Source organism: Egretta garzetta, unplaced genomic scaffold (genome assembly GCF_000687185.1).
Source record: "Egretta garzetta isolate BGI_Z169 unplaced genomic scaffold, ASM68718v1 scaffold22, whole genome shotgun sequence".
NCBI lineage: Eukaryota > Metazoa > Chordata > Aves > Pelecaniformes > Ardeidae > Egretta > Egretta garzetta.
This window is the reverse complement of record NW_009259102.1, coordinates 3,329-14,070: the sequence shown is the minus strand read 5'-3', so window position 1 is coordinate 14,070 and position 10,742 is coordinate 3,329. Positions and strand designations below refer to the sequence as shown.

General features: G+C 40.3%; 1 protein-coding gene across 1 annotated transcript in view; it reads right to left on the bottom strand.

Annotated features, from left to right (window-relative positions):
- Nucleotides 1-10,112, bottom strand: part of HSDL2 (hydroxysteroid dehydrogenase like 2) — a gene marked incomplete at its 5' end in the record, with an annotated part of 11,465 nt that extends 1,353 nt beyond the window's left edge. Inside the window, 8 exons of the mRNA XM_035890775.1 lie at nucleotides 1-26; nucleotides 1,361-1,429; nucleotides 1,888-2,082; nucleotides 6,930-7,028; nucleotides 7,959-8,062; nucleotides 9,134-9,248; nucleotides 9,375-9,473; nucleotides 9,871-10,112. Of these exons, the coding sequence (XP_035746668.1) occupies nucleotides 1-26; nucleotides 1,361-1,429; nucleotides 1,888-2,082; nucleotides 6,930-7,028; nucleotides 7,959-8,062; nucleotides 9,134-9,248; nucleotides 9,375-9,473; nucleotides 9,871-10,112 (949 nt within the window). The remainder of the gene's footprint in view (nucleotides 27-1,360; nucleotides 1,430-1,887; nucleotides 2,083-6,929; nucleotides 7,029-7,958; nucleotides 8,063-9,133; nucleotides 9,249-9,374; nucleotides 9,474-9,870) is intronic.
- Between the last annotated feature and the right edge of the window lie 630 nt (nucleotides 10,113-10,742).

Genomic DNA, 10,742 nt, shown 5'->3' with positions numbered 1-10,742 from the left:
CTCCTCTTTGGATGCCTGGGAAGCACCTACAGGGAAGAGATCGCGTGTCTCTTTCCAACGCAACATGCTCTAAAACTGCACGGAGAAACATGCCCAGAGAACTCCTCCATTTGAAAAGCTCTAAGCTTCACAGCAGGGAAGTGAGTATTTTCCCATCTCGGTGCTCATACAGAGAAAGGACGCTCCTAGCACCGGGGAATCTGGACAGGTGAGGAGCACCAAGGTAATTCTGCAATACATTTCACTTCCTAATACGTCAAAAGAAAAGTGAAAATAAAACCACAGCAAAATCCTGACTCTTCACAGTTCATTACAAATGCCCACACAGCACACTGGTTCCTAGTGCGATCCACACCCTCCCGACAGCACTCACAAAACCCAAATCAGTCTCTTTAATAAACACCACTTTCACCTCAAAGTACTTCTGTCTTGTCTGTCTTGCTAACAACCCGGGCATTTTCATTGATTCTTCTGCAAAGGCTTCTACGCTGGAAATCAATTCACTGCTTTAATCAGCATTTTACTGCCCTGCAGCGAAGGTGCACGCGTAACAACGGAGGGCGGCACCTGCCATTTACAAGGCGGAACAGCCGCTGAAACCATTGTGACAAAGTCTCTCAGGTGTCTTAAGTGTCAAAAATTAGTCTGGAGTATCCTGTCAGTCCCGACTAAACAGCCTGCGCTGCGAGGCCCAGGGAGCTCACGCCACCCGTCCCTGCCAGAACAGCCCCAGGGCGATGGCTCGAGTAGTATTTTCAAGGGAAAGGGACTGTTCCAACTTTGTCTCCCCCGCCCTTCTCCCTTCCCCGTTTCCGCACTCCTGCAAAACCTGTTCAGCATTCTCAGTGGCCCTCCAACTTGACACACTACAACTCTGAAAAGACCAACCCGATGCTTTTCTTAAAAAAGCGGTTTGCATTTCATTTAAGAGATATTTAAATTGTGCAAATTTTGTAAGTTTCATCTAAGAAGCAATGGAGTCTCCACGTTGTGTTCTTTTGTATAAATCTAGCAAGGCAAATGAGACACTACTGCAAAATGTGCTGTTTGCCATTTCATTTGTTTTTCCAGCAATATTTCGGTGTGACTGTCATACTACCGTGATTCAGATGGTTAAAAAAGGATTTTTCAAAACAAAGCACTGATTTTATCCCATGAAAGTCCTGCAGGACATAACATTCTTTCCTTAGCGTTAAGTACAGAGTCACTTCCGTAAATCATACTCTCCAAATGAGACAACAGTTTTTGCCAAACACCTTAAGTGCAGTCCAAGCTCTTGGGAGAAAAGAAAAAAGAACCTGAAATAGAGGTTATCATTATTGTCAGAAATTATCGCGTTTACACACAGTGCTTCCCCTACCATATCCTTGTTTTGTGGCTGTCATGTCAGTTTCAGCATCCAAGAAGAAGTCAGGCATCAGGGGGTGACCTAAAAGGGAGGAAAAAGGTAATAGTACGTCCAAGTTGGACAGCACAGACAGGAATCCATTTTGTATGAAACTACAGCCAAGTTTATAGGTAAATAAACTACCATTTGAAGGAAAGAAATATCATGAAATAACATGTTTAGCTTTGGTTCATTTAAAATCTAACCTAGAAGCTTCTCAAAGTTGCAATGAAAAACACTTGAAGAAGGAAAAAAAATATTATCTCACTAGCTGGTAAATCATTTTCATTAAAGTACTTTTTAAAAATTTAATAGGCACTCATGATTAGAATCTCAGTGAACTCGTATGCACTTTCCAGGAAGGCACATTCTGAAAGCTGAGGCAAAGCAACTTTTTACAGGCTAATTTAAGAGGCCCTAGAAATAAAACTGTATTAATATTCTCCATATGGCCTTCCCTCCTTCCTGAACTTATTTCTCACCTTAAAGATCTGGTTTACCTGGTGCAATTGCATAGACATCAAAATCCTTAACTCCTTCTTCTCTCAGCAGAACTTCATCAATAATGAAGTTTCCAGTGAAACTTTTTGGTTTTGTTAAAATGCAGTATGCAGCATCTGCAAGGATGTCCGTTTTCCGGCACTGTTTTTCTATTCCAGATCCTCCCAGCATATCCATAGCTGCTGTATGTATGGCTAGAATGTTTGGGGGGTGAAAAAACAAAGCTTTAACACTGACGACATGTGGCAAGTACACAAACTTTGTTTTCCTTTCATGAAAAAGGAAATCGTAGAAACACAAAGCTATGAAATACTACCAACCAACAAAAATTCTCTAGAACCATCAGTAAAAACCGGAAAACTATTAAAGGAAACAAAAAGTAGGCAGGCCTTTTTATGACATTCACATCCCTCAGTCCCTTTATCAGTGCTCTCCCCCTGGATTTCCTCCACGTTATTCAGGACATGAAAAACTAAGAGGACAACTACTTTTCTCAAAGTAAATGTACAATACAGGTATTTCCTTTGGTGATTGTCACACTGAAAATCTTGATGCCTAATTTTAGCCTTGTAATAACCCCCATGAGATACCAAAGTGCCTCTCCTAAGTTAGTGAGAAAACAAACAGCAAAAACTCAAATAACTTACTCAATATTCCACAGAAAGACTGTGTTTGACCCAAGAATAAAATCTGTATCTCCTAAGCTGCTGCTTGTTTAATTAACCAATTCTACTAACTTCTGCACCATTCCATTAGTCATCTTTATGCCTCCCCGCGAGTGAGCTACTAACACTGTGGCATATTCCAGTCTAAGTCTGTAATGTGCTGTTCCAGGCTGAGGTATCCATTCCATTTTTCTTTCACCCTTTTCTGCAGATAGGCTGTTTGCTTGTAGCTTTTGGCACTTGCCACATTAACGTTTCCTCTCATTCAGTTCCGCCTGATGACTTCTTCATACCCACTGTTTAAGACTCAAAACTCTGCCCCCAAGTTTTGGGACAGATTTGCAAATCCTCTCCTACACACCTGAGGCTGGCAGATCCTGGAGGCAGAAGGATAAACCTGATTTTAAATCACCTTTGTCCACCTTTCAGTGTTTCCATTCCACACAAAGTTAACAGCAGCTTTGACTCAGAACTGATCCCGACATCCCTCAAAAAACAAAGAACAGGCACCAAGCAGGACACAGCTATCTGAGCTGGATCACCTTCAAGAGTAGGAACTGGGAAGAAGGACAGCAGTCTTCAACGCTGGCCAGAGAGACCCTGTCGAAGCATTTTCTAGGGAACTGTGAGAGTGAGTAGATATCCTTGGTGACTCCTTTATTTAACTCTTCTATGGTGAGAATTAGCCCCTAGGTTCCATTTACCTTTGACCAACCTCAGCTTCTTTGTTTCAAATAACTGGACTGCTATAGATATGCACCTGAATAAAAAGTGGCAAATAAATATACTGTACATACACCTATGTTTCCCTGGGTCTTTTTCTCATTTTTAAGGATAGGAAATAAATTTGCCTTTCTTTGGTCCTCTGAAAAGTGATCTGTCCTGCAAGATTTCAATTTTTTTTTTTATCTTAAATAACTACCAACACTTCAGAAAACATTTCTGTCAAATACTCTGATGAAATTTACCAGGTTCTGCTGACCTGAATATATTCCACAATTCTGAGGATTCATTAATCTGTTCACTTTTCCTGGCTCACACTTCTGCCACTTCTCTGTTAGTGTCAGCTATTATTCTTCTGAGCACAGTAAGCCTATGTGCACAGACTGAAGCAAAAAGGTTTTAAAAGGGTACTGTTTCCCAGCCTGGCTGCAGATTGTTCCACGTATCTCATATACAGTGCTGCTGGTTTTCCTCCAATGCACGTGGACAGTCGTCCAGTCCAGTCCCAGGATACCTCTACTACTCATATGTACTCTTTGTCATGGGATTGCCCTTGCCCTTTTGGTAGGCTTCCTCTTTCACTTTTAGATAAACGGAGAGCTCCTGGCATCTTACTACCAGCATACTTTCACGTGTTTAAAGAGTCGGATTAATCAACAGATACCAGCATCCATATTAGCACTAATGAAGAACTTTGCAACTGTGTTTTAGATACTGGGAAGTCTGTAACGCTCTCCCTCTGGTGACCACATGGAAGCAGTTAACTTTCTCATTTTTGGAAGATAAACCTTTCAGAAGAACAGTTTTTGTAGTGGAGAATTTGCACATAATTATCCTTTTATACTTGAAGGTGCATCAGTTTTCAAGGCGGCATCACTGATTTGCACAACCATTGAGAGCTGATCTAATGTTTCTAACAGTCTTAAACTGAACGAGCAAGAATGGATTCAGCAAACACAAAGCTCTGTCTGCATACCTTTGATTTTATAAAAGCTTAAATACTTTTTAAACTACTTTGCAGCATGTCACAGAGAGAAATCGTTACTAAAAAAAGCATTTATTAGAATATACTGTTGTCATTGTAAACTGAATCTTCCTCCACTTCCAAGCCTCATGTTCTACAGGCTCCTGAGGGGAACAGATATCAGCTGTACTCTGTAACAAGTGCCAGCTTTATCCTCTTACTTATTTTAGCAGGTACAAATACGTTACCAAGGACACAGTGACACTCTAATGCACAAGAGAAAGATACTACTGTCTTCGGTTTTGGTCGTCGTCCCCCCTCCAAGAATGTCAGATTGTGTAAAGTTTTATTAATACCATTGTAGACATCCTTTAATACCAGACCGTATCTGGGACACCAGTACTATTACTGACACCTGGAGTGCTACAGCATACGCAAACACTGGAAAGAAAGAATGCATTCAACTGTGCAACATAAGACTCAATGCAACCTGTTAGCTAGCCCTCTGAAAAATTTTTCATCGTGAAAGGGTGGACAAATTCTCCTAGGTTCTGTTTTCCCTTGCCATGAAAAACAGGAGGCCGAATTATTCAGATGGGTGGGGGAACACACCTACATTGCAAAATAAAGACCTAGTATAACCGGCTGGTCTCTGTGGGAAGAACTCTTTAGCTTTCAACAGTACGCTGGGACCCACAGAACCACTGACTCATTTCCACAACATCGGTGGATGTTTTCTCCAGCACATCCACAATCACAGAGAGAAGGTGGTGCTGAAGAATCAGAAAGCTGTGGAGGGTGCACACGATGTGCCAGTGCAGCACCTAAATACTTGCAGTTACACGACACAGGTAATCTTTTAACACCTTCTGCATGATAAAAATGTTAAATTAGTAATGTTGTCTGCAGCTCGATACAACGTCTCTGTCTGAACGAGTTACTCTGGATTAATTCCTTCACTGTCCCTAATTCTCATATACAATTTACATTGCTTAATCAGTCGGTGACAAAAAAACACAAAATGGTAGACAAAAGATCACCTCTGCTAATGGAAAACCAAATTACTCCTACATATAGGATTCTGAGAAGATGTAAAACCCATTTAGCAGTGGCATTTTAGGGACAAGCCAGGCAGGATGGGCATGAGGCCTAGGGAGCTAAGGGCTTTAAGACCCAAGCTTCATGGCTCTATTCCAGACGACAAAGACAAATCCAGGGAAATCTCCATTGAAAAATTTCTGAGGTTTCCCTGGAGCACTCAAAAAGCAAGTCCATATTTCTTCTAACTCCTTCAGAAATAAAAAAATACAATAGAGACCCAAAACCTGAATGGTGAGCTTTCACTCCACTGCCAGGAAGGCAATCCAGACCCTGCAACATGCAGTTGCCTTCAGTACACCAAAGATGAAGAGCTTTTTCTCTTTGAAACAGACAGTACAAGTTTTGTGATGATGTAATTATCAAGAATAAAATAATCATCATTCAAAAAGTCAATGCCTTACCAAGATTCTTCTATGGGTAAAACTCACAGTAGAGCAGAATTACAAGGCATCCATTTATGGTGAGAATTTAGGATGCGAGCATCCAGACCAATGAAAAAGGTCCACGTCTGTCAGGCATACTAACCCAAGAGTTCAACTGAGCATCACCTGTAGTATTTAAGCAAAGACACTCAGCTGATTTTGTCTGAAATAATTAAGTTTTGCTCATATTCCTCACTTTAGAGGAAGCAAATCAGAGAGCTTCCACACTAGAAGTTAAAAGGGGCCTGCAACTCCTAACAAGAAAACGCTGAAAAGTGTCTGGGTACAAACACTTCTTACACTGGAGCACTAGCTCCAGAAGAGGATCTTGGTTCATATTTTTATTTCCTCTTCCTCCTTCCCTCCTTCCATTAGTAAAGGGAATAAACTGCTGTTGTAACCTTTCATAACACAATGACTGGGCTCACACCATTAAGGGGCAGGATTACCTTCTGCCTTTACTGATTTTAACATCGGCATCACTTCTGCACATAGATGTATTTGGGGTGAAGAGACTGGCCTCCCTGGCAAACAGCAGCCCTCGTCCTCACTGACCCATAGACAATAAATTGAAGTTAACACAATGTGAGAGCATCGAGTTGTTTTTCTTCCATGGAGCTCTTTTAATTTCCTGTGACTTGCAAGCAGATGGTTCTGTGAACAACTGTTTGCTGGCCCACTGCGCAAAAAAGTCTAGGAACAGGGGGGGCTTTTTTAATTATTTCTGCATTTACAGAGGTATATATCTTGTCGGTTCCATCTACACTCTGGCAATTTAACTAGCAAGGAATTCTAAATAGTACTATACACACAGATGTTTAATACCTACTAATGAAAGCATGCTGTCCAAGCCAAAACTCTGGGTGCATGAGAAAGAGCACAGACAAGCCAAATACTACACAGATGCTTCAGCCTGCTGAAAGGGTTGAATGGGTTGCAAATTAGCTGAAGATGAGTTTGGATGAAAGTGGCAATGGTCTAGAGAGAACTAGGAATAAAGCCCAGTGCCCATCCAAGACAAACAAAGAACATGCAAAAGGACTCTTAGTCTCCTCAGTCAATTCCAGAAAAAGTCTGAAGTGTAATCAAACCCAAATGAAACAAGCTGTAGAAGACAAAATACATAAAGTTGTTATTTTAGTACCATAAAAAAAAAAAAAAATCACCTGTTTTAGGCCATAAAGCATTGACAGCAACTTCTCCTCTAAATTCTTCTGCCATTCCCAAGACACACATGGACATCCCATATTTAGAAATGGTATAAGCTAAGACAGGAAGTATACAAAAGATAAAAATTTATACTCTTATCAACAGAACTGTGATTATGAAGGAAAGAAAAAACAAATTGTTTGTTCATAAGAAAATCAAGGTTTTGGGGACAAAACAGTATCTTCCTGGAGTCAAAATCTCTCCCTTCTCCTCACCACCACCAGCAGATACAAACTGTAGTCTGCCATATTTTCGCTACAAGTAAAATGAGAGCTACACATATTTTGACAAAAACAACTGAAGCCTAGCTGTATGGTGGTTTTGTTGTGCTTTTTATACACAGCACACTGACAACAGTGCTCAAGTTTTTCAAGAGGCCTAAGGCATACTAGCTGGTAGCAAGCAAACTGGTATTCTATAGAAAACAAAAGGGGGGTGGGGGAAGGAAATGCTAAATCCTTGTAACCTATTTTGAGAAGGGAAACTTTTGGCAGGAAGGAACTTGGACTTGCTGGAGGAGTGTAACATGACAAGTGTCCGAAATCAAAAGGTGTTTTTACAGTTTTAGAATAAACCTCAAGACAGAATGGGGTCCCTTTCCCACCTCAAAATTTCTGTTTTAAAAGACAACATTGAACTTTACCCCTATTAAATCAAATGTGAAGAAAATAGATTTGGGGTTTCAATCTCTATTTGGAACAGGAAATATTCTGTAATTGTAAGAATTCCCATGAAAAAACACAAACTCTTACCGTGAAAACATTCTTGAAAACACAAAGGATGTATTAGGCCACAAAACCTGCACTGCATTTTCTCACAAAACAATTTTTTTTAGGTTAGGTACAAACTACTCTGGGCTTAGTGCCAGTCTATTTATAGTGCTAAAGATACAAGATCTAGCATTCTGGGCTGGCACTCCTGCACATTTCACCAGGTATTTAGGTGGTTCTCAAAAAATAACAACAAAGGCACTGAATGCTACTCACCACAATGATTTTTGAACCACATGGGATTCAGATTCATCGGTGGGCTGAGGTTCAGGATATGGGGGTTCCTACTTTTCCTCAAGTGGGGAAGGCATGTCTTAGACCTGAAAGAGAGATTCAGACAAATCAGTCACCTCTTGTTTTGTTTCAAAAGCAGACATCATGGGTGGAAGCACAGAAGTCCTGCTCTGTGAGCAGAGCCTTCCTTCCTTCCACCCTCCTTCTCTCTCCATGCTCTGTACATGCTGTGCACGTGTCTCTAATTCAGAAAGCTGCTATTTATGTGAGGTTTTACACTATTCTAATGGCAAATCTTTTCCCTGATTCTTAGCAAAAGAACATTAGGGAATATGATCATAATATCTGATAACCAGACTCATCTACACAAAGGAAAATGACAGACGCTATTCTAGATAAAACTTTGATACAAAAGCTCCTGATCACATCAAGCAACAACTGAATTTAGAGAATCTGCATCATCCTAAGTGCTTTTTTTTTTTTTAAACACAACCCCATCAAAATCAAAGTTTTCAGTTTAAAACACAGCAACATTAAATGACATCCTGTAAATCTAAAGATGATTCCACCTACTGAATCCATTTCCAAAAAATGAACAAAATAAAGACCACAGGAATTATGAAATCAAATCTTGGTATGGTTATTTAAATAAATGTCAGAATTGATAAGCTCAAAGTAGGCAGAGAACACTTTAGATCGTTAAGTTACATCTTTAACATTTCTTTTTTAACTATGGTAAGTTCTATACAGTCTCTAAAGATGAGAAAGAATCCTATGAGAAGGAAACTGACAAACAAGTTATTGCACTTGATGTATGCAAAGACTTAGTCATTTTGCTTGACATGAAAGAGCAGACAGCATTTAGCAAAGCCAAGCTGGAGCTCCATTTGAAATAAACTAGTTTCTTCTTCCTACCTGCATGGAGGGGCTTGGGAACACTTAATGACTACAGTAATAAGGTCCCTGTTTCCCACAACTTGCAATTCATTCTTGCAAGTACTGATTTCCAACCAGCTGGCCAGTAACTGAGCATGTGAGCACACGTAGAATACTTGGACTCCAACTCCAGGGCAGGAAGACAGCTACACAGTTTCTCAGAAAAACTGATAGCATCATACATTTTGGTACAATTACTTTGCTTCTCTCTCATTACTTACGTAAGGTAGGTTCCTCGTACATTGACATCCATCATAAGATTGACCTTCTTCGTTTCTGTTTCCAAAGTGCCAGTCAAAGAGATGGCGCTTGCATTGTTCACCAAAATATCAATTCCTGGTTTTAAAATAAGCCATTTCACATTAGCATTTAAAGACAAAAAGCATGAGTAAGGCAGGCTGTTCTTTTCTCTTTTTGTTTGAACAATCTGCCTGTTAACGTCTCTTCCACACCTTAGCATACCTCCAAAAGTCTTCACAGCTTTCTCCACGGCATTAATAATTTGCTGTTCTTCCCTCACATTAACAACACATGGCAAAGCCTTTCCTCCGGCCGCTTCAACTGCACAATTAAAAAATTAAACATTTAAAAATTTGGTCTCAGATGGAACAAATGGCATGAACTTACTAAAAATCTCTCATTCAATTACATTCTTCAGGAAGGCACTGAAAGTTGCACTCTCAAATTGTGACCTTTTTACACACTGAGAATGGGTATGGTACACACACGCATCTCAGTTAATACAGCATTTTCACATCTACACACGCATATCTTCATTACAGTAATATTTTGATACCTCCCAGCATTCCTGGGAGGCAAAAGAAGCACTAAGCTTATTTTATTAAAGGTGAATTGGAGCTAAGAAAGCGTATGCAGTTTTCCACTCAGGGATGACAATTAAGCTAGGGCATAAACCCAGCCCAGCACCTGAAGCCCACCCTCATTTATTACAACTTACTCTCTGCTGCAGCAGTGTAGATAGTCCCTGGAAGAGTAGGATGGGGCTCAGCTGTCTTGGCAGCTATCACAATGTTTGCACCATCCTTGGCAGCTTTCAAAGCGATGGCTTTGCCAATGCCCCGGCTTGCGCCCGTAATGAAGAGAGTGCATCCTGCTAGTTTCCTAATGGTGAAGGGGGGAGTGGAGGGTAAATAAGGGGGAGAACAAAGCAAAACCTGTAAATCGTTGACTTTTAGTACTCTTTAAAGGCAAAAGTAACTAGAGCAGTCTTTCAGCCAGACAAATGCCTTCATCGTTTTACTAAGAAAGCAGTCCCTAAATACAAAAGAAATGGCTACAGCTACAAAGTACAGTACTACTGACGGTAAGACCACTCTCCAAGTTTGCAAATGCTACAAAGTAAGGTTATACAAGCCACCCAGTTACAATTCTCCCTTTTTGTAAAATGATCCAACCCACTGTTTGCAATAGAGCTGCTACATTGTCCAACAACAGGGAAGTTATAAAAACAAAATGCCAGTTTCTAATGAGACAACACACCTATGCAGCTCTCTAATTTACTGGTTACAGCCCTCTGAACACAAAAACCTGCTGTCTCAACGTGCTATAAATCTCAATTCCAGATTGACAATGACAATGCAGGGTACCATAAGCAAGTGCCAAAAACTTTCAGAAATGGCAATTATTTTTTTTAAAGGTTTTACACTAAACACAACAGTTTCCCAGTAACTACATTTAATCCAATGGGTCCCCCAAAAAATGGGTCCAACCAAAACCTCTGGAGAAACTAACAAGTTTTAGAGTGTCAGAAAGATTCTGGCTTACACAAACAATGTCTCTGAATTTTTGAAAAGCAAAAGATCAACCCTA